This window comes from Budorcas taxicolor, chromosome 15, assembly GCF_023091745.1.
Source record: "Budorcas taxicolor isolate Tak-1 chromosome 15, Takin1.1, whole genome shotgun sequence".
NCBI classification, from domain to species: domain Eukaryota; kingdom Metazoa; phylum Chordata; class Mammalia; order Artiodactyla; family Bovidae; genus Budorcas; species Budorcas taxicolor.
Window position 1 is genome coordinate 6015108 of NC_068924.1, and position 26861 is coordinate 6041968.

General features: G+C 39.6%; 1 protein-coding gene across 4 annotated transcripts in view; it reads right to left on the bottom strand.

Annotated features, from left to right (window-relative positions):
• YAP1 (Yes1 associated transcriptional regulator) overlaps positions 1–26861 on the bottom strand; it is a 138932-nt gene that overhangs the window by 26756 nt on the left and 85315 nt on the right. For all 4 annotated transcript variants that reach the window (XM_052652416.1, XM_052652414.1, XM_052652415.1 and 1 more), the window contains exon 4: positions 18919–19032. In XM_052652416.1, the coding sequence (XP_052508376.1) occupies positions 18919–19032 (114 nt within the window). The remainder of the gene's footprint in view (positions 1–18918; positions 19033–26861) is intronic.

Sequence of the window (26861 nt, forward strand, 5' to 3'; positions counted from 1 at the left end):
CGGCACTCAGCTTTCTTCACAGTCCAACTCTCACGTCCATACATGACCACTGGAAAAACCATAGCCTTGACTAGACGGACCTTTGTTGACAAAGTAATGTCTCTGCTTTTGAATATGCTATCTAGGTTGGTCATAACTTTCCTTCCAAGGGGTAAGGGTCTTTTAATTTCATGGCTGCAATCACCGTCGGCTGTGATTTTGGAGCCCCCAAAAATAAAGTCAGCCACTGTTTCCCCATCTATTTGCCATGAAGTGATGGGACCAGATGCCATGATCTTTGTTTTCTGAATGTTGAGCTTTAAGCCAACTTTTTCACTCTCCTCTTTCACTTTCATCAAGAGGCTTGTTCCTCTTCACTTTCTGCCATAAGGGTAGTGTCATCTGCATATCTGAGGTTATTGATATTTCTCTCGGCAATCCTGATTCCAGCTTGTGCTTCTTCCAGCCCAGTGTTTCTCATGATGTACTCTGCATATAAGTTAAATAAGCAGAGGGACAATATACAGCCTTGACGTACTCCTTTTCCTATTTGGAACCAGTCTGTTGTTCCATGTCCAGTTCTAACTATTGCTTCCTGATCTGCATATAGGTTTCTCAAGAGGCAGGTCAGGTGGTCTGGTACTCCCATCTCTTTCAGAATTTTCTAGTTTATTGTGATCCACAGTCAAAGGCTTTGGCATAGTCAATAAAGCAGAAAGAGATGTTTTTCTGGAACTCTCTTGCTTTTTCCATGATCCAGTGGATGTTGGCAATTTGATCTCTGGTTCCTCTGCCTTTTCTAAAACCAGCTTGAACATCTGGAAGTTCATGGTTCACGTATTGCTGAAGCCTGGCTTGGAGAATTTTGAGCATTACTTTACTAGTGTGTGAGATGAGTGCAATTGTGCGGTAGTTTGAGCATTCTTTGGCATTGCTTTTCTTTGGGATTGGAATGAAAACTGACCTTTTCCAGTCCTGTGGCCACTGCTGAGTTTTCCAAATTTGCTGGCATATTGAGTGCAGCATTTTCAGAGCATCATCGTTCAGGATTTGAAATAGCTCAACTGGAATGCCATCACCTCCACTAGCTTTGTTCATAGTGATGCTTTCTAAGGCCCACTTGACTTCACATTCCAGGATGTCTGGCTCTAGGTGAGTGATCACACCATCACAATTATCTGGGTCGTGAAGCTCTTTTTTGTACAGTTCTTCTGTGCATTCTTGCCACCTCTTCTTAATATCTTCTGCTTCTGTTAGGTCCATACCATTTCTATCCTTTATCGAGCCCATCTTTGGATGAAATGTTCCCTTGGTATCTCTAATTTTCTTGAAGAGATCTCTCGTCTTTCCCATTCTGTTGTTTCATACCATGATATAAAAAACATGGCCTTTAGAGTCAAACAAACCATGATTAGAGTTAGCACATCAGTTCAGTACTTCATCCAATTCTCAGTTTCCTCAATTATACGTTGGGGATGGATCACTGTGGGTGTGTGTGCTCAGTCACTCAGTTGTGTCCAACTCTTTGCAAGCCCAAGGACTGTAGCCCACCAGGATCCTCCATCAATGAAATTTGCCAAGCAAGAACACTGGAATGGGTTGCCATTTCCTCCTCTAGGGATCTTCCTGACAGGGACTGAACCTGTGTCTCCAACATTGGCAGGAGGATTCTCTACCACTGAGCCAGTGGATGCCATTGTGGGGCTTTTAAGTAAAATGGAAAGCTTCTGTTATATTCCTGGAAGACAATATGTGCTCCAAATGTTAGCCTCCTCTCCTCTCCCAACAGTTCTTTCTAAAACTTGAGATTACTAGTTTTTCAGATAATCAGCAGGGGCCACAGGACTGGAAAAGGTCAGTTTTCATTCCAATGAAAGGCACTGCCCTAAGAAAGGCAATGCCAAAGAATGTTCAAACTACCACACAACTGCACTCATCTCACACATAGCAAAGTAATGCTCAAAATTCTCCAAGCAAGGGTTCAACAGTATGTGAACCGTGAACTTCCAGATGTTCACACTAGATTTAGAAAACACAGAGGAACCAGAAATCAAATTGCAAACATCCACTGGATCATACAAAGGCAAGAGAGTTCCAGAAAAACATCTGTTTCTTGACTATGCCAAAGCCTTTGACTGTGTGGATCACAACAAAGTGGAAAATTCTTCAAGAGATGGGAATACCAGACCACCTTATCTGCTTCCTGAGAAATCTGTATGCAGGTCAAGAAGCAACAGTTAGAACTGGACATGGAACAATAGACTGGTTCCAAATAGGAAAAGGAGGACGTCAAGGCTGTATATTGTCACCCTGCTTATTTAACTTCTATGCAGAGTATATCATGAGAAATCCTGGGCTGGATGAAGCACAAGCTGGAATCAAGATTGCTGGGAGAAATATCAGTAACCTCAGATATGTAGATGACACCACTCTTATGGCAGAAAGTGAATAGGAACGAAAGACCTCTTGATGAAAATGAAAGAGGAGAATGAAAAAGCTGGCTTGAAACTCAGCATTCAAAAGACTAAGATCATGGCATCCAGTCCCATGACTTCATGTCAAATAGATGGAGAAACAATGGAAACAGTGACAGACTTATTTTCTTAGGCTTCAAAATCACTGCAGATGGTGACTGCAGCCATGAAATTAAAAGACGCTTGCTCCTTTGAAGAAAAGCTATGACAAACCTAGACAGAATACTAAAAAGCAGAGACATTACTTTGCTGACAAACATCCATCCAGTCAAAGCTATGGTTTTTCCAGTAGTCATGTACAGATGTGAGAGTTGGACCATAAAGAAAGCTGAGTGCCTAAGAACTGATGCTTTTGAACTGTGGTGTTGGAGGAGAGTCTTGAGAGTCCCTTGGACACCAAAGAGATCCAATCTGTCCACCCTAAATGAAATGAGTCCTGAATATTCATTGGAAGGACTAATGCTGATGCTCCAATACTCTGGCCACCTGATGTGAAAAACTGACTTTTTTAGTTATTTATTTATTTTTAAAATTTTATTTTAACTTTATTTTACTTTACAATACTGTATTGGTTTTGCCATACATTGACATGAATCCACCACGGGTGTATATGCGATCCCAAACACGAACCCCCCTCCCACCTCCCTCCCCATAACATTCCTCTGGGTCATCCCCGTGCACCAGTCCCAAGCATGCTGTATCCTGCATCAGACATAGACTGGTGATTCGATTCTTACATGATAGTATACATGTTTCAATGCCATTCTCCCAAATCATCCCACCGTCTCCCTCTCCCTCTGAGTCCAGAAGTCCGCTATACACATCTGTGTCTTTTTTGCTGTCTTGATTACAGGGTCATCATTGCCATCTTTCTAAATTCCATATATATGTGTTAGTATACCGTATTGGTGTTTTTCTTTCTGGCTTACTTCACTCTGTATAATCGGCTCCAGTTTCATCCATCTCATCAGAACTGATTCAAATGTATTCTTTTCAACGGCTGAGTATTACTCCATTGTGTATATGTACCACAGCTTTCTTATCCATTCATCTGCTGATGGACATCTAGGTTGTTTCCATGTCCTGGCTATTATAAACAGTGCTGCGATGAACATTGGGGTACATGTGTCTCTTTCAATTCTGGTTTCCTTGGTGTGTATGCCCAGCAGTGGGATTGCTGGGTCATAAGGCAGTTCTATTTGCAATTTTTTAAGGAATCTCCACACTGTTCTCCATAGTGGCTGTACTAGTTTGCATTCCCACCAACAGTGTAGGAGGGTTCCCTTTTCTCCACACCCTCTCCAGCATTTATTACTTGCAGATTTTTGGATCGCAGACATTCTGACTGGTGTGAAGTGGTACCTCATTGTGGTTTTGATTTGCATTTCGCTAATAATAAGTGATGTTGAGCATCTTCTCATGTGTTTGTTAGCCATCCGTATGTCTTCTTTGGAGAAATGTCTATTTAGTTCTTTGGCCCATTTTTTGATTGGGTTGTTTATTTTTCTGGAATTGAGCTGCATAAGTTGCTTGTATATTTCTGAGATTAGTTGTTTGTCAGTTGCTTCATTTGCTATTATTTTCTCCCATTCAGAAGGCTGTCTTTTCACCTTGCTTATATTTTCCTTTGTTGTGCAGAAGCTTTTAATTTTAATTAGATCCCATTTGTTTATTTTTGCTTTTATTTCCAGAATTCTGGGAGGTGGATCATAGAGGATCCTGCTGTGATTTATGTCAGAGAGTGTTTTGCCTATATTCTCCTCTAGGAGTTTTATAGTTTCTGGTCTTACATTTAGATCTTTAATCCATTTTGAGTTTATTTTCATGTGTGGTGTTAGAAAGTGATCTAGTTTCATTCTTTTACAAGTGGTTGACCAGTTTTCCCAGCACCACTTGTTAAAGAGATTGTCTTTCCTCCATTGTATATTCTTGCCTCCTTTGTCAAAGATAAGGTGTCCATATGTGTGTGGATTTATCTCTGGGCTTTCTATTTTGTTCCATTGATCTATATTTCTGTCTTTGTGCCAGTACCATACTGTCTTGATGACTGTGGCTTTGTAGTAGAGCCTGAAGTCAGGCAAGTTGATTCCTCCAGTTCCATTCTTCTTTCTCAAGATTGCTTTGGCTATTCGAAGTTTTTTGTATTTCCATACAAATCTTGAAATTATTGTTCTAGTTCTGTGAAAAATATCGCTGGTAGCTTGATAGGGATTGCATTGAATTTGTAAATTGCTTTGGTTAGTATACTCATTTTCACTATATTGATTCTTCCGATCCATGAACAAGGCATATTTCTCCATCTATTAGCGTCCTCTTTGATTTCTTTCATCAGTGTTTTATAGTTTTCTATATATAGGTCTTTAGTTTCTTTAGGTAGATATATTCCTAAGTATTTTATTCTTTTTGTTGCAATGGTGAATGGAATTGTTTCCTTAATTTCTTTTTCTGCTTTCTCATTATTAGTGTATAGGAATGGAAGGGATTTCTGTGTGTTGATTTTATATCCTGCAACTTTACTATATTCATTGATTAGCTCTAGTAATTTTCTGGTGGAGTCTTTAGGGTTTTCTATGTAGAGGATCATGTCATGTGCAAACAATGAGAGTTTTACTTCTTCTTTCCCAATTTGGATTCCTTTTCTTTCTTTCTCTGCTCTGATTGCTGTGGCCAAAACTTCCAGAACTATGTTGAATAGTAGCGGTGAAAGTGGGCACCCTTGTCTTGTTCCTGACTTTAGGGGAAATGCTTTCAATTTTTCACCATTGAGGATAATGTCTGCTGTGGGTTTGTCATATATAGCTTTTATTATGTTAAGGTATGTTCCTTCTATTCCTGCTTTCTGGAGAGTTTTTATCATAAATGGATGTTGAATTTTGTCAAAGGCCTTCTCTGCATCTATTGAGATAATCATATGGCTTTTATTTTTCAATTTGTTAATGTGGTGAATTACATTGATTGATTTGCGGATATTGAAGAATCCTTGCATCCCTGGGATAAAGCCCACTTGGTCATGGTGTATGATCTTTTTAATGTGTTGTTGGATTCTGATTGCTAGAATTTTATTGAGGATTTTTGCATCTATGTTCATCAGTGATATTGGCCTGTAGTTTTCCTTTTTTGTAGTATCTTTGTCAGGTTTTGGTATTACGGTGATGGTGGCCTCATAGAATGAGTTTGGAAGTTTACCTTCCTCTGCAATTTTCTGAAAGAGTTTCAGTAGGACAGGTGTTAGCTCTTCTCGAAATTTTTGGTAGAATTCCGCTGTGAAGCCGTCTGGACCTGGGCTTTTGTTTGCTGGAAGATTTCTGATTACAGTTTCAATTTCTGTGCTTGTGATGGGTCTGTTAAGATTTTCTATTTCTTCCTGGTTCAGTTTTGGAAAGTTGTACTTTTCTAAGAATTTGTCCATTTCTTCCACATTGTCCATTTTATTGGGATATAATTGCTGATAGTAGTCTCTTATGATCCTTTGTATTTCTGTGTTGTCTGTTGTGATCTCTCCATTTTCATTTCTAATTTTATTGACTTGATTTTTCTCTCTTTGCTTCTTGATGTCTCTTTTGTTTCTTTTGCATTTATTTCTGCCCTAATTTTTAAGATTTCTTTCCTTCTACTAACTCTGGGGTTCTCCAATTCTTCCTTTTCTAGTTGCTTTAGGTGTAGAGTTAGGTTATTTATTTGACTTTTTTCTTGTTTCTTGAGGTATGCCTGTCGTGCTATGAACTTTCCTCTTAGCACTGCTTTTATAGTGAAAACTGACTTTTTAAATAAGACCCTGATGCTGGGAAAGACTGAAGGCAGGAGGAAGAGGGGATGACAGAGCATGAGCTGATTGGATCGCATCACCGACTTGATGGACATGAGTTTGAGCAAACTCCAGGAGATGGTGATAGACAGGGAATCCTGGTGTGGTGCAGTCCAGGGTATTGCAAAGAGTCAGACATGACTGAGAAACTGAACTGACGTATAACCACCTTGGCTTGAATTCCCATACCGTCTCTCCCCCATTGCTCCAATCCATCATGCTTGTCACTGTTCCTAAGCATTTTATGATTCACAAAGATATGTATATTTATCTACAAGATCTAAATTTATTTATCTACAAGATCTATATTTTCCTACACGATCTAAACAGGAAAAAAATAAGTGGTAGAGTTTGAGCCTTAGCTCAACCTCCTTAAGGATCCATCTCTTTTCGTGAAAATGTTCCTGGCATTCCCAAAGGGCACTCAACATTTTCTCAAAGAGATGTTTTCATACACTGTGTTATGTCAGTTTTGAAAATATGAGTTAAATATGAACTGGGGACTGATCTGAATATCTCTCACGTATGGTGAACCTCTAAGTATCTGAGGTCTAGAGCCAAAAACTACTGGGAAAAACGTTTTCCATTCCAAGCAGTTAAAAAAAAAAAAAACTGTTAGATTTTAGTAAGTAAGTTGGAAAGTGTTGAAATGATAAAATATGACTGATTTCAAAACAGATTCTAGGGTTATTTAGAAACATTAAAAAAAAACCTTTGAACTTTCCACATTGTGTTTTTATTAATATTGCATATAACACGTTAATGTAAATATATATTCTTGTGAAAACTAGCTGGATAATATCGTATGAAAATAAACATAACTATCCTCTGCTCCTCACCAGTTTCTCAGAATTAGATGCCATTAGCAGTAACCAGTAACGACAGCGACCACCACTGATGGCACACTGAACTGACTGGTAAAGTCGTTTTCAAACCTAAGCTGACTGCTAAAAACCACAGAAGGGGAAAATAGGGTATCAAAAGACAGAGTAAAAACTCCACAAAATAAAAAGAAATGTGCACAAAATATGCAATAGATACAGTTTCTCTGGCAAATAATGGTCAGTCCTTTTGGTTGTTTACTTAAATGCTGTTTGTTACCTGTGGATACAAGCCGTCCTAAAAGTTTCTGTACTAAGAGTTCACTTAAATGACCAACTCAAACAACCTTGTTTATCCACTGAAGCTGGGATTTCTTCTCTTCAGAAGCATCCCATTCTTTACCTTCTGACCATCTCTAGCATTTCAACAAAGCACAGAGCAGCGCACCCACATGGGGTGCACCAGAGACCTCACAAGCAGGCAAGAAACAAGACAGGCTTTGTTTCATGGGGGAAGGGAGCAGGGCAGTTAAAAAGAAAAGAACTGCATTACCAACTTCTTCCCCTAAGTGATCAACCACCAAAATCCAAATGTTTCCAGTTTTAAAGGTAAAGAGAAAGTAAATCTCTAAAACAGGATCGAATTTTTAAAAATATGCTATATTTAAAAATTCAGAGTCTGCTGCCTAATAGTAACTTTCAAGTTACTATCTCATAACTTGAACAAATCAGTCAGAAGCAAATCAGTCCTGACAGCTTTATGGTAGCAAATTACACAATCAGCAATTACTGAAGGGAAAAAAAAAGACCAAAGGAGGTCGTCACCATGGGTTGTTTCTAAATGTCATTCTAAACATGAGTTTTCAAACTTCAGACACATTTTAAGTTTGCGTAATTGGTATCTTCAATCTTGTAATATTACAAAGTATTTCAGATCTGGGAATCAACTGTAGACTTTGATAATAAAGTCTATCCCAGCAATGTCATTAAGTGTAAATTTAAACCTAGAAACATTTTTTTGAACTTTTAAAACATTAGCTCACATCAAACCTCCCACAACACAAGAAAGCGCTTCTTTACTTTGTCTAATATTTTACCAAGTTTCAGACATTACATGGTTACATGTTAGAATGACTGTATTAGTTTGTTCATAACATTTAGAAAGAACTTTTAGGTTTTTCCTGTATTAATAAGATACTTAAGACTTCTGCAAAATAGCAGGCTTATTAGAAGAAATGAAAGTTTTCTGAAAACAATCTAACAGGCCACCTATCAGTCTTAAAACGGTAAAAACAAAACACAAAACTCCTACTGCTAGTTCAGTATTTCAATATGACTGAGGGAACTGCACTGTCTACAAAAAGTTGTTACTAACTGGGACAATAATTTATGTATTTTAAATAAGGCTAGGGTCCTAATTTAACGACTGAATACCTTTTCATTATCAATATGCAAAAGATGTGTCCCAACACTCTTAAGCTATACCTACCTAAATGAAAAGTTATTCTGAGATACTTCACCCCTTTATCAGTTTTAATAAAGTCATAGGACTGTGTGTAATCATCACGATTATCTAATTTCAGAACATTTTCATCATCCCCCAAAGAAGCCAAGTATTCCTTTGTGAGTACACTTTCTGCTGCCCCTTCCCCAGTTGCTGGTAATCATTAAACTACTTTGTCTCCTTGGAACTGCCTATTCTGAACAGGTCATATATGTGGAATCAATTTTGAGACTGGCTTGTTTCACTTAGTATGTTTTCTAGATTCATCCATATTATAGCATGTATCAGCATTTTACTCCTTTTTATCATGGAATAACTTTCCATTGTACAGATTTACTACATTTTGTTAGTTTGTTCATCAGTTGATGGAATATCTGTTATTTTCATCTTTTGGTTTTTATGAATCATGTGGCTACAGACATTAAAGTTTGCAGGTTTTTGTATGGACATATGGTTTCCTCTTGCGGGCATACGTATCTAGGGCACGGAATTGCTGGGTCGCACAGTGGGTGCAACTTTCTGAGAAACTGCAACAAAACGGTTTTCTTGAGTGGCTGCCTCCGTTTTCAATCACACGGACAATGGACGAGGGTGCCAACTGCTGCACGTGCTCGCCAGCACTTAGCGATGCCTGTCCTTCGCTTCAGCCATCTTACTGAGAATAAAGTGGTGTCTCATTGTGGCTTTGGTCTGCATGACGTGCTAACAGCTAACCTCCTCTAATAGTCCACGCTAGGCACACTCTGTACTTTTCTCCCTTTCGAATTATCAAACTCCAGGCCCCCCAAACTGGGTTAAAGTACTTGAATCTTTATTAACTACTCAAAAATATCAATAATGTCTTTATTTTGATCACAATAAACTGTGGAAAATTCTGAAAGAGATGGAAATACCAGACCATCTGACCTGCCTCTTGAGAAACCTATATGCAGGTCAGGAAGCAACAGTTCGAACTGGACATGGAACAACAGACTGGTTCCAAATAGGAAAAGGAGTACGTCAAGGCTGTATATTATCACCCTGCTTATTTAACTTATACACAGAGTACATCATGAGAAACGCTGGACTTGAAGCACAAGCTGGAATCAAGATTGCCAGGAGAAATATCAATAACCTCAGATATGCAGATGACACCACCCTTATGGCAGAAAGTAAAGAGGAACTAAAACGCCTCTTGATGAAAGTGAAAGAGAGTGAAAAAGTTGGCCTAAAGCTCAACATTCAGAAAACGAAGATCATGGCATCTGGTCCCATCATTTCATCGGAAATAGATGGGGAAACAGTGGAAACAGGGTCAGACTTTATCTTTCTGGGCTCCACAATCACTGCGGAGGGTGACTGCAGCCATGAAATTAAAAGACCCTTACTCCTTGGAAGGAAAGTTGTGACCAACCTAGATAGCATATTCAAAAGCAGAGACATTACTTTGCCAACAAAGGTCCGTCTAGTCAAGGCTATGGTTTTTCCAGCGGTCATGTATGGATGTGAGAGTTGGACTGTGAAGAAAGCTGGGCACCGAATTAATTGATGCTTTTGAACTGTGGTATTGGAAAAGACTCCTGAGAGTCCCTTGGACTACAAGGAGATCCGACCAGTCCATCCTAAAGGAGATCAGTCCTGGGTGTCCATTGGAAAGACTGATGCTGAGGCTGAAACTCCAATACTTTGGCCATCTCATGCAAAGAGCTGACTCATTGGAAAAGACCTTGATGCTGGGAGGGATTGGGGACAGGAGGAGAAGGGGACGACAGAGGATGAGATAGCTGGATGGCATCACCAAGTCGATGCACATAAGTTTGGGTGAACTCTGGGAGTTGGTGATGGCCAGGGAGGCCTGACGTGCTTCGGTCCATGAAGTTACAAAGAGTTGGACACGACTGAGCGACTCAACTAACTAACTAACTAAGGTCAATTTGATATCATCTTCCTTCAACCATCTATCAAAAGTCTGGCATGAAAATTCATTATAATGGTATTTTTCAAACAATACAATTGTGAATAGAGCTTAAAAAACATTCAACAGAACATTTTCTCCTCATCACCTCATTAAGCAGTTTGGGGCAGGACACAGGAGTTGCTAAATGAGGTGAGGAGGAGAAGGGAGAAGTAGTCTTAACTAGCCTTCAGCTCTGTCTCCAGGACATAACTATGTTTTTCCCTCTACTATGAAAACAGTGTTTAAAGTACAAATAATGAAATGACTGGTCTATAAAGAGACAGGGAATAACGTTTTAAAATCTACCTGGCATCAAGAATTCATGTTAGATTAATGAGTAAATAGTCCCATTAACAATAGCTTTACTTCTAATTACATGTAATTTATTACTCTTTCACTACGGGAATTTATAATTTAAAAGAGAAGAATCTGAGTTTTGACAGCTAAGCACAAAAACTGGTCCTTTTATATAGTGTAGAGCTTGACTGGCTTCTCATCCTTTAATGTCCCACTTCAAAAAAGTGTTCCTGACTACCTCACCTCATTCCCTTTTGGAGCACCTTATGATAAAGCCCTTCATTGTATTTAACAGGTTTTGTAATGGTTTATTTACTCAGTAGCCTGCAACCCCCAGCCCCCAACTGTTAGCATAGTGCCTGGTATGTAACTGGCACTCATCTGCTGAATGAGTAAGTTAAGTACAAAAAGTTTTTATCCCTGGTTAGTAGGATGCTATTAGTAATGCACAGGAGAATCTCCAAATTGAAGTGAGTCCAGAATGAGTTCTGAAGTGACCTCAGCAACCAGGGTAGCAGAACAACATGAGCATAAAACAAAGAATAGGAACCACTCCCCTTCTAAGTCACTCCAACTGATTTCAGCAGAAATCTATCTGGCTTTTCCCTCCGGAAGTCTATAATCTCTTTTTCTGTTTATCTGAATCTCTGAGTTGGCACAAAAAGTGGCACCACCAAATGGATCTCTTCTTCAGTGCATTTTATAAGACACTTGCTATTAATGCAAAGGTGATGCTGGAATCAAGGTTGCTGGGAGAAATATCAATAACCTCAGATATGCATATGACACCACCCTTATGGCAGAAAGTGAAGAGGAACTCAAAAGCCTCTTGATGAAAGTGAAAGAGGAGAGTGAAAAAGTTGGCTTAAGTTCAACATTCAGAAAACTAAGATCATGGCATCTGGTCCCATCACTTCATGGCAAACAGATGGGGAAACAGTGGAAACAGGGTCAGACTTTACTTTTTTGGGCTCCAATATCACTGCAGACGGTGACTGCAGCCATGAAATTAAAAGACGCTTACTCCTGGGAAGGAAAGTTGTGACCAACCTAGATAGCATATTCAAAAGCAGAGACATTACTTTGTCAACAAAGGTCCGTCTAGTCAAGGCTATGGTTTTTCCAGTGGTCATGTATGGATGTGAGAGTTGGACTGTGAAGAAAGCTGAGTGCCGAAGAATTGGTACTTTTGAACTGTGGTGTTGGAGAAGACTCTTGAGAGTCCCTTGGACTGCAAGGAGATCCAACCAGTCCATTCTGAAGGAGATCAGTCCTGGAAGGACTGATGCTAAAGCTGAACTCCAGTACTTTGGCCACCTCATGTGAAGTGTTGACTCACTGGAAAAGACTCTGATGCTGGGAGGGATTGGGGGCAGGAGGAGAAGCAGACGATAGAGGAGGAGATGGCTGGATGGCATCACCAACTCGATGGATGTGAGTTTGAATGAACTCTGGGAGTTGGTGATAGACAGGGTGGCCTGGCGTGCTGCGATTCATGGGGTCGCAAAGAGTCGGACACAACTGAGCAGTGAACTGAACTGAAATGATGCAAATGTAACTTGAAACACAGGTTTCTTTTAAAAATATATTTTCTTATGTCTGATGGGAGGAGTTTTAGTAACACAAGCCAGTAATTTAAATTATCACTCGCTATACAAAGAAAATACTTCTTCACTATGTAATTATTTGTGTCCCTGAACCATCATCAAGTAGAAAATATGTACTAATTTCACCTCATTAATGTATGTGAGGAGGAGAGGGCATCAGAGGATAAGATGGCTGAATGGCAACACCAATGCAATGGGCACGAACTTGGGCACTTCAGGAGATGGTGCAGACAGGGAGGCCTGGCGTGCTGCAGTCCATGGGGCTGCAGAGAGTTGGACACGACTGGGCGACTGAACAACAACAGTGTATGTCTACGCACCCTCAACGAATAGAAGAGATTGCATATATGAATAATTGACTATTTTGACACTATCCTCCCGAATATAACATAAATTAAAAGAAAAAAAGACTAAAACTGCAAACCTCAAGTCTGAACTAACTTTGACAGTCCATAACCTTACACATGAAAACGTTCATTTCAGTGTTTATTTAATTTTAACTTAAAAAAAAATAGTGAGGGCAACAATTTGTAACAATCTCTAACTGTGTTTTAAATTGAGCTTCACTGAGCACATGGCCTGGAGTTATACTTCAAATCAGCTTACATCAGGCTTTCTATTACAGCAACTTTAGGGAAGTTCTAAATTTTAGAAACCAAGCACACCAAAACTGTATCCATCTTTAAGACAGTAAAGCTGAACCCCACTAACACATGCATTAAATTCCTACATGTGTCAGAGTTTGACAGTGTAGACAAAACTTAACTCTTCCATCCAGCACTGGCCATTCCCTGTCAGATGTTTGCCTGGGCATACTCACCATGTGATAAGGCTTATCTTTAGATTAAGCTGGAAGATTTCCTAGTCTCCTCTTCACAAGTAATTTCCAGCTGTGACCAGAGGGCCAAAAGCTAAACTTAAATGGTACAATAAATAGTTCAAAAGTATTTTTGAAACCTCAGGGCACTCAAATCCAGAAAGCTATTGAGAAGTAACCTTAAGTAAGGATCCAAAGCAGCCACTGAAGATTTCATACTCTAGCATATTATATTAAATCACAATAATTAAGAAGGGGCGTCCCTGGGGGTTCAGACGGTAAGGAATCTTCCTGTAATGCAGGAGACTCGGGTTCAGTCCCTGGGTATGGAAGAGCCCCTGGAGAAGGGAACGGCAACCCACTCCAGTATTCCTGCCTAGAGAATCCCGTGGACAGAGGAGCTTGGAGGGCCCCAATTCATGGGGTTGCAAAGAGTCGGAGAATGACAATAATTAAGGACTGGAAATAGTCTTAAAAGCATCCAGTATATGAGTCCAAATAAGCTGAGAAGTCAGGTATCTTTCTGAATGAATTGGTTATATTGGGATACCAGAATAACTTGGGTCTCCTGATTTCTAACTGAGGAGGTACATTTTTCTACATCACAATTTACTTCATATTGAATTTTTCTGTATCACAGTTCTATTCAAATTCATATTGAATGTATTATGCAACTACTATGGAGAAAACAGGATGCTAATTTCTTTTAAAGGATTTTTCAAGGTCATATAAAATGCCAGGTCAGAGAAGTGTTGCAATTGTTTTTCTCACTGGATAATGTGCATTTAAAAACTACACTGACTGTTACCTTTAAAGAGGCACTAGTTAAATGAAAGGCATCCAGAAGAAGGGAACTGAACTAGTAAAGAACTCAGAACTCTTAATGCATGGAAAAAACTAGAGAAACCAGTTAAAAGAGAATGTTCTGATATTAGGACTGTATTCACAAATTTGAAGGGAAGTAAATTTCTGAGTAATAAAGGAATACATACTTTCTGGTCATTAGAATCTTCCTTAAACAAAATGGACTGACTTGTAATGTGGTTAAGTTCCTAGTTGAGGGAAAGGTCAAATCGAGGGAAAGGTCAAAGGTGAGGTTGGAAGGTAATCTCTTAAGGATGTGGAAGAGGCGAGGCCTGATAATTCAACTGGATGGTTTCACTTCTGTAGCTGGAAACTCACTACCTCGGTAATTTCCTCAAGATGAGTCACAACATGTAAGTCACGGTACATAAGTAAATGCATTAACCACTGTCATCTTCCTCCTTCTGAAATTTCCATGTATTAGTATTGGTGACTTAGGTGTGTTTCTAAAGATTAACTGCTTGCAATCTAGATTTCTTTAAAATTCTGGGCGTCAAAAGATCAAGTCCAGATTCTAGTTCTGTCACTTAACTATGTAACTCGGTAAGTCACCATTTTTCTAGATCTCAGAGAAACTCAAACTTGGGGCAGAATTCCCTACCTCTCCCAGTATTTTTTTTTTAATGGACGTTGGTGGGTTTGCAGTCACAGGACTGGGTGGCACCGTGGCTCACCGGGCAGGAGTCAGGGTGCTAAACGCTCCTTTAGTGCCCAGGGCACCCCTTTCCTCCTCCCCTGAGGAAAGGTGAAGAGAAGAGTCACAAGTTGCTTTTATGTGCCAAACTTGGTGAGATTTATCTGTTTTAAGACACTGCAGTTAGCAACAGCTCTATTTACCTAAAACACAATGAAACAGCTTTTCCTCCCCACCCTAAGTAGTTAATAATATAGTTCACAACCCAAACTGACATTTTAGGATCACTAGGCAATATTTAAAAGAGGGTAAGGAAAACAGAACAAAAAACAAAGGAAAAACTTGTTTTTAATGCATGGATATCAAGAGACTTGCTTCAGTAAAAGTTCGAATGAGCTGAAGCTGGTATTCTAGCTACCCAAGACTCCATTAATGGAGTTACAGAGTTAGTTCCTATAGCCTTCAGCGCTTTCCCTTCCTCTACAACAGAGGGAAAAATCTTTAGTTGGTCATTAGGTGCATCTTCATTAAAAGCAAAATATTACTTTTAACAGCTATCAGAAATATTTGCTCTTAAAGGGAAAAGGTCTGAACACTTAAAAAATTAAACAGACTTTTAACTACTGATGCAAAATATTTAACTGTGATCAGAAAGGTGTGCTGAACAACTTTTAGTTTGTGACTGAAAAGCAAGTTTTGGAATATCTTGAAACCAAGGACCAAAATTAACTTCTAGGTTTTAATTACCTGTTATATTTCCATGCATAGAATGTCTACGCACAGAATTGCTGTTAGTGATTACAAAGGATATTGTGTTTTCGCCAACCTAGGTTATTTATTACCTCCTTTAAGACTCAAAAGATACACCTTTTAATCCACATCTCTAGTTCCAGTACTTTATTTACCCCAAATGTGTTTTCAATCCCCGTGGTCCCATCAGCACTTATTTCCAGAAACACAGATTCTAACACTATTTAATATGTTCTTTCCCATAAACAGGGACATTACATAAAAGATCAGTTCACTGACCATTAGTATTCTGGAGTAGATTTTTCATTCTGAAGAATGGGAATTTTTTTGGTTTGCTTTCATTAGGGCTTTCACTGGAAAATATTCATATGGCTATATTATATAAAATAAATAATCTTACGATGTACAAGAAAATGAGACTTTTTATGTTTGCACGTATAAAATCTGTAGGGGGAAAAAGTGTAAACATGAAATAATTTAATGACCTGTGTAATATTCAAGCATCAACTTACTTTAATAAGTGTAAAAACAGTCCTAGTATGATTCCTTAAAAATAGATAAAAGCCCTTCTTTTTTCACAGCCAGTAAATATCAGCTAGTTCTTATTGCCACTGGATGTTACCTCATGATTTGTTATAAATTACCAATCAATGCTGTAAAATAATATAAATGTCAAAAATATATACTTTTCATAGAAGGGAAAGAAAGGGGCATGAGATTGAGAGATACAAACTACTATGTAAAAAAAAAAGCAACAGGGAAAAATACAGCACAGGGAAACAGTCTTTATTTTGTAATAACTTTAAATGGAGTCTCATCTAGAAAAATGTTGAATCACTAAGTGATATACCTAAAACTAATACTGTAAATCAACATAAAATAAAAACTTCAATAATTTTTTTAAAGATATAGTTTTTAAATGTTAAAGAACAAGAAAATCGAATAAAAAGGAACCAATACATAACAAATTATGAATTTCCTAAATTTATATTATATGAATAACTTATTAACTTCATGGGGGATGTGAAGAACTGATTTAAAAAATTATTCTAAATATAATTATTCCAGAGCATCTGATAAAGAACAGAAATATAAAAGAGGCTGGTGTTTGAAGGCAATTAAGTGATAAAGTCAAGCTTATACAGAGGTCAAATGTATTTTCCACTCTAAAATGTCAAAAGACATAGGTCAATGTCATGTAAAAAATGGTCAATACTTTAATATAGATTCAGGGAATATAGGAAAGCAAATTGCACAACCATGAAGGAAACAACCTATCATTTGTTGCTGTTTGCATGGTTCAAAGGGTCAGAAAGGGGACAGTTTATATTTTTTTGGCAGATAAAATGCAATCTACCGTAGAACTGCAGATTTCAAGGAAAACTCCTTCAAATTCAGCAGCTAACAGCTCGCCTCCATTTGCTGTCACTCTGGATCAGAGAAACCCGCACGTCTTTTTTCCCCTTTCCTGCTCCCCTTCAGTTACACTTGAGCTCTCTGACTGAAAAGGTCTGGAACAGATTAGAAGTCGGGCCACAAAATAAAAAGCTTTGGCAAGCTGTCAAGCCTGTCTGGAATACACATACAACAGTGGGCCCAAAAGGGGAAACTAAAAGCAGGAAGAGTATTTTACGAAAACTTTTCTTGGCATACTTAATTGTACGCTGTGTGTACATATGTGTTGAGGTGGGAGGGAGACTATTACTTTTTTGGTACTTTCTCCCATTTAAAACAAAAGACCAAGCTATGTGTGATTAACGGATCTACTTAAGCTCACAGCCAACTTGCTTTATTTACTTCACTTTTTATTAACTGGAAATACTTAAAAACAAAACAAAAACTTTTGTTCCAACTGCTGATTTCTATAGCTAGTTAAGAGTTAATCATCATTTTTCAGAGCCTCATGTAGAGGGAAAGAAAAATCCCACAGAACCGTTTTTTAAAATTTCCAAATGCGGACAAGCTGAATTCATTTCATTAAAGATGATTTGAGGAAACATGGCTGTTATCATTCTAGTCCATACAAATGGCAAGATTTATTAAATTTTCTACCTTACTTGGGTTCCTGTTTCAACCAGAAGGCCTTATTCAAATATTAAATAGAATCAGAAGTTGCAAATTATTAACATGCCACATTACTTTTTGAACACCCAAATAGGTCTTGAAGCTCAAAAGGCTTGCATTTAAGCCAAAGAGACAGTTTCTGCCCTGATCCCACTCTGACTTTACCTGAATAGGGGTCGGTTCATAACGCTGACCAATGGTGAGCTTGGGGTGGCACTGCTTCAGGAGAGAGATGGGAGTCACTGCTCTCTCAAGTTAAAAACCCAAATGTCGGGGTTTTTAAAAGGTATACATACCAACACAGAACTGTTCGCAACGTTCCTAACAGGGCAGTTATTTTGCCCAGTCCTGGGTAGAGTTTTCTTTTTCCCCTTTTACCCCAGATTGTGTTCTGATGGCATTCAAGGAGTTAATTCCTCCTTCCCGTAAGGGCCCCGCAGTTGTTGTTAGGTCAACCCCTGCAAAGCTTCAAAGGTTCCGAGCTCCCGCAGTCTGACCTACTCAGTGATCTGCACATTGTTTTCATTTAGCTACATCCAGTCCAAGACGAAAGCTTTAAAACCACAACGATCTGCTCCTTTTTAGATTCATTTTTCCATGGCTTTGGAAAAATATCTCAGAAATCCAACTGAAGAAAGGAAAACAGTGAAAAAGTATGGATTAAAAAGGCCCCAAAGTGCTTGTATACTATTATCAAGATATGCACATTTGGGAGGGGGGTATTTCTTTGTGCAAATGGTAATTTTTGTCATTTGAGGGAGAAATATGGCTTTACTTTTCATTTCCTAAATGAAAAACACAGAAAAAAAAACCCTTAAAATATGGGTGTGGGGTGGGGGAGTGAGGGCAGAAACGAAGAGAAGGGAAAAAACACTTCTGGCCTATCTCTAGGTGACAGGGGTCCCTGCCCCAGCTGAGGACAGAAAACATTATACCACTGAGACACAGGATGGGAGTCACTGCTCTCTCAAGCTAAGCATAAGCAGACACCAGGTCACTCACCGACAAAAGCTGCTATTTCAGGTTTTAGATGAAGCAACAGCCTGATTATTTCTATAGCTAGAGAGATAATTTTAAACCAGATCACTGTGCTTCTCAAAAATGTGAAAGAAACAGCGAGTCTGGTTAGTAAACCACCACAACATTCCTCCAATCCCATCCCAAAAAGTCAAAGCTAAAAAGTTGATTTACATCCAAATTCAAGTTTAAAGTGAAAGGCATAAAAATAGTAATAGATAAGTTGGCTAGGCAGTCATTTTTTAAAACTATAAAGCAATGCAACTTAATTTAAATGTACCTTCCAAACTTCATATACCAAAAAACAGTTATCAAAAATATTTTAAAAGATTTTGAGATGAACCTTTACCAAAACGAGGGTCAAGCCTGGGGTCTAGCCAAGAGGTGGTCTTGTTCTTGTGGTTTATATAGTATATTTCTCCATCCTGAGTCATGGCTTGTTCCCATCCGTCAGGAAGAGGACCTATAAACAACAGAAAAAAAAAAAAAAATCACAGTTGGTTTTTATTTGGTGCACCTAAAAATAAAAAAAAGTGGGAGAGGTGCTAATTTAAAAAGAAAACACATCCTGACATAAAACAACTCATTAAAGTAGAATTAAGCATGTGTTCAGAAAAGAAAGGTAAACCCCAATACTTGATTCTTCTCCACCAAGAAGAAATTATCCAATAATAAAATCTACATCCCCAGAGACACAGATGTAAACAAACTTCAGATTCTGGAAAAACTCTCTGGAAGTCATGACCCAAGCCATTACTATTAGTGTTACTACAAGACATGGAGCGCTACAGCTCGGGGACTGTCCCCCCGTCCAGCCTGTTTCATGACAGTACCTTCCTAGAGACCCCAGAGCTCTTAATAAGGAATCTGTGCAAGAGTTCTCACAGCACTACGGTATCATAAACATTCTGCTGAATATAGAGCACAGTTTAGCTTAGCCTGCCAACTGCCATTGATTTCCATTATTTATGTGACTGACACACACCAAGAACACTATAATAGAGAAAACGTGGTTGAAAAGAGCTGATTCTTAAGCAGCCCAGAAGTTGCTAGGAGGTGGGGATGGGGCTGGAAGTTTCAGTCTGTCAGAGATGTGGGAGGTAGGCAGAGTAAGGACCAAGACTGCTGAGAGGCACGTTTCTCAGGAAGAAAAAGAAAACAGGTACAAATTCCAAAACTACAGTGTGAGGAAGCAACACCTGGGAGATAGGGCTAAGAACACAGAAAGTTTAGGGATCATTCTAGGCTTCCCTCCTAGCTCATTCAGGAAAGAATCTGCCTGCCATGCAGGAGACCCGGGTTGGGATTCCTGGGTCGGGAAGATCCCCTGGAGAAGGGAACAGCTATCTATTCCAGTATTCTGGCCAGGAGAATTCCATGGACGATACAAGAGTCAGATGTGACTGAGTGACTTTCACTTTCACTTTTGGGCTTCCCTGGTAGCTCAGTTGGTTAAGAGTCCACCTGCAATGCAGGAGACCCTGGTTCAATTCCTGGGTCGGGAAGATCTGCTGGAGAAGGGATAGGCTATCAACTCCAGTATTATTGAGCTTCCCTTGTGGCTCAGCTGGTAAAGAATCCATGTGCAATGCGGGAGACCCAGGTTTGATCCCTGGGTGGGGAAGATCCCCTAGAGAAGGGAAAGGCTATCCACTCTAGTACTCTTGCTTGGAGAATTCCATGGACAGAGGAGCCTGGCAGGCTGCAGTCCATGCAGTCAGAGAGTCAGATATCACTTAGTAACTAAACAACCACCAAGATGATGCTATCCTTACAAGGGAAGCGAGTTGCTTTTGAGAGGGAACAGTAATGAAATGAGAGACCCAGTATAAGTGATCAAACCCAGGCACATTTGTCTCCTTGTCTCCTCCACTTCCCACCCCCACGAGGATCAGGAGAGGCAAAGAGAAATGGACCAACAGGAACTGACTGCTCGTTGGGCGCCAGGCATGGTGTTAAGTACACACGTGCATGGACTCATCTGACGCAGACGATGATTGAGGACGCATGTGGCAGGACAGTCTCCATTCTAACCAGAAACTGAGGCTGCGTGGCTTAGCCGCACATCACAGATGATGCTCAAACCCAGCAGCCTGATTCCTGAGCCAGTTTCCTCATAACACTTCTTTTCTTTAAAATTTTATCATTTTTAAGCTTTAAAAAAACTTCTTCTTAAGGGGAGGATAACTGCTTCACAATGTTGTGCTGGTTTCTGTCACACAAGAACGTGAGTCACCTGTTAAGTATACACACGTCCCCTCCCTCTTACTCCCACAACTTTTTATTCATCTTCCACATCCAAGATTAGAGACTAAGTGTATCTCCTGTGCAAAAATGGAACAAGTCCCTTTTCTCTAGGCAGTAAGTCCCCTGCATATGAACCTCCAAGTTGTGAACTTGCAAAGATGTAAACGTACACGCCCAACCGTGTTTACGTTTGCTCACGTGTTTGGTGCACACTGTCACATGCGTGCACCCCCCCTACACGTGGTTGTGCTTTTGTGCATTTCACTGCAGAGAGTGCAGCAGCACAGCATGTACTTAGCACCCAGCATCATCGGATCATTCTTTCAAGAAGGTGGACAGAACTGAATGCAGCCAGGCGCCTGTGCTCCCGGGGCCGGCATGAGGGAGACCAGCTTGTCCTCTGCCTCCCATCGCCGAGATCCTTAACTCGCCGATCCTCCACCTCCACTCCCCGCTCCAGTCAGGAACCTGCCTGTTCACTTGATGCCAGTTCATGCCAGCCATCATACTCTACTACTATACTTTTCAAGGTACTATACTGTAAGGTAAAAACTTTTTTGGTGTATTTTTTAATGTATTATTTTTGAAAAAATATTATTAACCTATTACTGTACAATACTATATAGCCTGATTGTGTTAGTTGGGTACCTAGGCTAACTCTGTTGAACTTATGAACTAGCTCTTGGAACAGAACTCAGTCGCGTGCAGGGGACTGAGTGCATTGGCAGTCCAAGACAGCCTTGTGAGTGATGCGGGAAGAGAACTGTGGCTAACAGACCGCTTACACGGGCCCATGGGACCCAAGGCCCTAATTCTAGGCCAGTTTCATTTGTATCAAGAACAGACTGATTTGCTATTATGCTATTATCGAAGATCTTCTTTGATGGGGTCAAAATCATGTTAGGGAATGCAGGCACGTGCAACTGGAGTGTTCTAGACTCCTACTAGAGGCCACAAGGGAAGACCCTCCTCCAATCCTGAGTGTGAAGTTCTGCATATGATGCTATGCCCAGAGGTGGAACTCTGCTACAGGTATCCTGTGTTTACTAAGAGGTAAACGGGAAGCAGAGTTGGTAAACACGTATAAATAAAACCACTTCTCTCAGCAGCCTTCAGTGTCACTTTGGTCTCTGCTTCCCCACCAGGAAGTCAGAAACTTCAGAACTGTTGCTGTTTAGTCGCTCAGTTGTGTCCGACTCTTCTGTGACCCCACAGACTGTAGCCCACCAGGCTCCTCGGTCCATGGCATTTCCCAGGCGAGAATACTGGAGTGGGTTGCCATTTTCTTCTCCAGCGGATCTTCCCAACCCAGGTATTGAACCTGCAGGTGGATTCTCTACTACTGAGCCACCAGGGAAGCCCAAGGGTTTGTTACTAACTTTAATTGCAGAAGATGGCTCTTACCTGGATAAGAAGAGCTGGAAATTATTGATTGCTAAATTTTCGCAGATGGATTGAAGCAGATCAGAGAGTGTGAGTAGAGTCACATATTCTATTATAAACAGATTATGTGAATGATTTGATATTAATCCAGCGCGTTTTGCTCCTTAAATGTTTTCATTTTTACAGCTCATTTGATATCTTAAAAAGTGTTTAAAATCTGTAGAACAGTAAAACGGAAAAGCAAAAGTTTCTTGTAATCTATTCTCCAGGAGAAAAACTGAACTTTCGTTTTGTGATATACTGTGGATTTTTTTTTCCTGTGCACATTTTGTAATACACATGTGTAACTACTGACATCATGCTATACCTGAGCCACATTTGCTTTTATTCACTTAATATACATTATGGGCATCTTACATTACAACATGTAAGCCTCTCTCATTCTTTTTAATGGCTTCACAGATCTTACTACACAGATATACTAGAATTCATTTATCCCAGTGTTACATATCAGAGTTGTTTCCACATTTTGTCCTAAATTTGTTATAAACTGTGCAATGCACAGCACCCCCCCGTAGTGATAGCACCAGCTCCATTACTACACTGCACACCCTATACTTAACCCCATCGTACTGAAACAGTGACATTCAGACAGATCACTTGCCCAAGGTAGACAGCAGAGTAAACTTTGCCAAGATAAAGATTTGAACCCAGGCAATCTGACATCAGAGATCCTGTTTAAATTATTAGCTATTTATCCTATATAAATCATATTTCTCAAGTATTTTTCCTATATGTCATTAAGTATAATATTTAGTATTTCACTAAAAAGAGTAGACTTCAAAAATTAAATTTAGCAAACTTGCTACCAGTTCTGTTCTTGTATACTATAAACAATCAAAAACAAACCTCTACACAGCAGAGGTTGGCACAACATTGTAAATCAACTATACTCCAATTTAAAAACAAAAAATAAACCTCTAACTATTAATCTTAACTTTCTTTTGCTGGGCTCCAAAATCACTCCAGATGGTGACTACAGCCATGAAATTAAATTAAAAGATGCTTGCTCTTTGGAAGAAAAGCTATGACCAACCTAGACAGCATATTAAAAAGCAGAGACATCACTTTGCCCACAAAAGTCTGTCTAGTGAAAACTATGGTTTTCCTGGTAGTCAGGTACAGATGTGAGAATTAGATCATAAAGAAGGCTGAGAGCCAAAGAACTGATGCTTTCAAACTGTGGTGCTGGAGAAGACTCTTGAGTGTCTCTTGGACTGCAAAGAGATTAAAACAGTCAGTCCTAAAGGAAATCAATCCTGAATATTCATTGCAAGGACTGATGCTGAAGCTGAAGCTCCAATACTTTGGTCACCTGATGCGAAGAGCCCACTTATCGGAAAAGACACAGATACCGGCAAAGACTGAAGGCAAGAGGAGAAGGGGACGACAGAGGGTGAGATGGTTGGATGGCATCACTGACTCAATGGACATGAGTTTGAGCAAACTCCCAGAGATAGTGAAGAACAGGGAAGCCTGGCGTGCTGCAGTCCATCGTGATGCAGAGAATCAAACGCGACTGAGTGACTAAACAACTAATATTAGACATGAAGATACAAAGGAGACAAGACTGGTACAAAAAAAGAATGTAGTGACTGTTGCCTCTTTTCTCACCCATATTTCTAATTAAAGAAGTAAAAATGTACATATGAGGTAGAATAATCACGGTAAAATTTTATAAGCATTCAGTTCAGTTTAGCTGCTCAGTCGTGGCCGACTCTTTGCGACCTCATGAATCGCAGCACCTCAGGCCTTCCTGTCCATCACCAACTCCCAGAGTAGACCCAAACTCATGTGCATCGAGTCAGTAATGCCATCCAGCCATCTCATCCTCAGTCGTCCCCTTCTCCTCCTGCCCCCAATCCCTCTCAGCATCAGAGTCTTTTCCAATGAGTCAACTCTTCGCATGAGGTGGCCAAAGTACTGGAGTTTCGGCTTTAGCATCAGTCCTTCCAATGAACACCCAGGAATGATCTCCTTTAGAATGGACCGGTTGGATCTCCTTGTAGTCCAAGGGACTCAAGAGTCTTTTCCAAAACTACAGTTCAAAAGTATCAATTCTTTGGTGCTCAGCCTTCTTCACAGTCCAACTCTCACATCCATATATGACCACTGGAAAAACCATAGCCTTGACTAGATGGACCTTTGTTGGCAAAGTAATGTCTCTGCTTTTGAATATGCCATCTAGGTTGGTCATAACTTTCCTTCCAAGGAGTAAGCATCTTTTAATTTCATGGCTGCAATCACTATCTGCAGTGATTTTTGGAGCCCCCCAAAATAAAGTCTGACCCTGTTTCCACTGTTTCCCCATCTTGCCATGAAGTGATGGGCCCAGATGCCATGATCTTCATTTTCTGAATGTTGAGTTTTAAGCCAACGTTTTCACTCTCCTCTTTATTTTCATCAAGAGTCTTTTTAGCTCCTCTTCACTTTCTGCCATAAGGGTGGTGTCATCTGCATATCTGAGGTTATTGATATTTCTCCTGGCAATCTTGATTCCAGCTTGTGATTCTTCCAGCCCAGCGTTTCTCATGATGTACTCTGCATTAAATAAGCAGGGTGACAATATACAGCCTTGATGTACTCCTTTTCCTATTTGGAACCAGTCTGTTGTTCCATGTCCAGTTCTAACTGTTGCTTCCTGACCTGCATACAGGTTTCTCAAGAGGCAGGTCAGGTGATTCGGTATTCCCATCTCTCTCAGAATTTTCCACAGTTTATTGTGATCCCCACAGTCAAAGGCTTTGGCATAGTCAATAAAGCAGAAAGAGATGTTTTTCTGGAACTCTCTTGCTTTTTCCATGATCCAGTGGATGTTGGCAATTTGATCTCTGGTTCCTCTGCCTTTTCTAAACCCAGCTTGAACATCTGGAAGTTCACGGTTCACATATTGCTGAAGACTGGCTTGGAGAATTTTGAGCATTACTTTACTAGTGTGTGAGATGAGTGCAATTGTGCGGTAGTTTGAGCATTCTTTGGCATTGCCTTTCTTTGGGATTGGAATTCAAACTGGTATCAAATATATATACTAAACACAAAAGAATGCTTTTATGTTTAGGTTCATTTAACACTAGGTCAAAATTTAATGTATGGAAAGAGACTGTCTAAAACAGGATGTCCTCTTTACTGAAAAAGCTACTGATCAAAGGCAAAGGAGTAGATGAGGAAACATTTCCTTTAAATAGCTTTGCATCACAATCGAATTCTAACAGAAAAAACAAAACTGAAAAGAAAAAAAAGTCTTCAACCTCAAATGTGAACTAAATGAACAATAAGAGATCTGAGCTTTATTCACACACAAGAGAATTTTGATTTAAATGCTCTTGGGATGAAATTCAGTGACTTGATTATGCAGGTTTCTAAAACACTGTGTTAAACTAAGCTAACTGCTGAATAACCATAAGAAGCTGAGACAGCAAAGTGACATATCTTCTGAATCATCAAGTGGCACAGGCTACTGAAAGTTTGATTCAAGCATCTGTTTGGGCTATATCTGGAATGCAGTAAAGCCAGTAAGTCTGTGGGGAAATCTGGGCTTCTCACAAAACTAGATTCACAAGAGGAGACTACAGGGATGGATCAAAATATATTCAGAAAATTTTTCAGTTCAATTTACATCCTGATTTTAGCACCATAAATATTAAAACTTCTCCAATAGGGAGTACATAAAATAAAGCAAATGTAAGTAGCAATATTTTAATGACTTAGGATAAAACGCAAGCTGAGCCCCATCCTTAGAACTTCTGATTCAGCAGGTTTGCAGTTGGGCCTGAAAATGCCCAGATGACACTGATACTGCTGGTCCAAGGAACACATTTTTTGAGAAACAATGTAACTACTTACAATTCTTTAGCTGGTATATAACTGTTAACTGAATTCATCTAACTTTTATGAAACTACAGTTGTCCACTGTTTGTTAGGCATCGGGGCAGTTCAGCCCAAACTATCAAGTACCGCATGTCTGAGGACAGCACAGAGTCACCTCTGGCAGAATAAGATGAGGCAAGTGGCTCACCCTCTATCAGGATGAAGCAGAAGGGCAATGCTTCTTTTTAAAAAGAACTGAAATGGCCCAAGTAACTATCACGGAGAAGCAGACCAGATACATTTCTTTTTGGCCTCTAATGACCAGATGTTAACGAAGAGTAGGGACCATGGAGGCAAGTAAACTGGTGTGATCCATGGGAATTATTACTCTTAACTGGGCTTCAAACCATTTTTAGTTGAGAACTCTTCACTTTCTCAATTCAAATGAGGAGTCCTCTCTCTGTGCTAACAAAATATTTTCTTTATACCTAATGCCATAATTAATACTCATCACACGGTACTGTCCATATGTGTTTTCTTCCAGGCGAGACTGAAACACCTGAACAGAGAAGTGTATATTATGCAGTTTTCTATTTTACTGTCGAGCAGAGTGCCTACTACTCAGAAAGGGCACAAATCCATGTTTGCTGAGAGTAATGCAATCCAAACAAAGTTCAATTAAAATTCATTTATGACTACGAGAGAAAAATATCCTTTTATCCTTTCCATGTTAAGTTCAATTTCTCCATTATTAAGTACCACTGGAATTAAAGGCACAAGGATGTAGTAAACTCT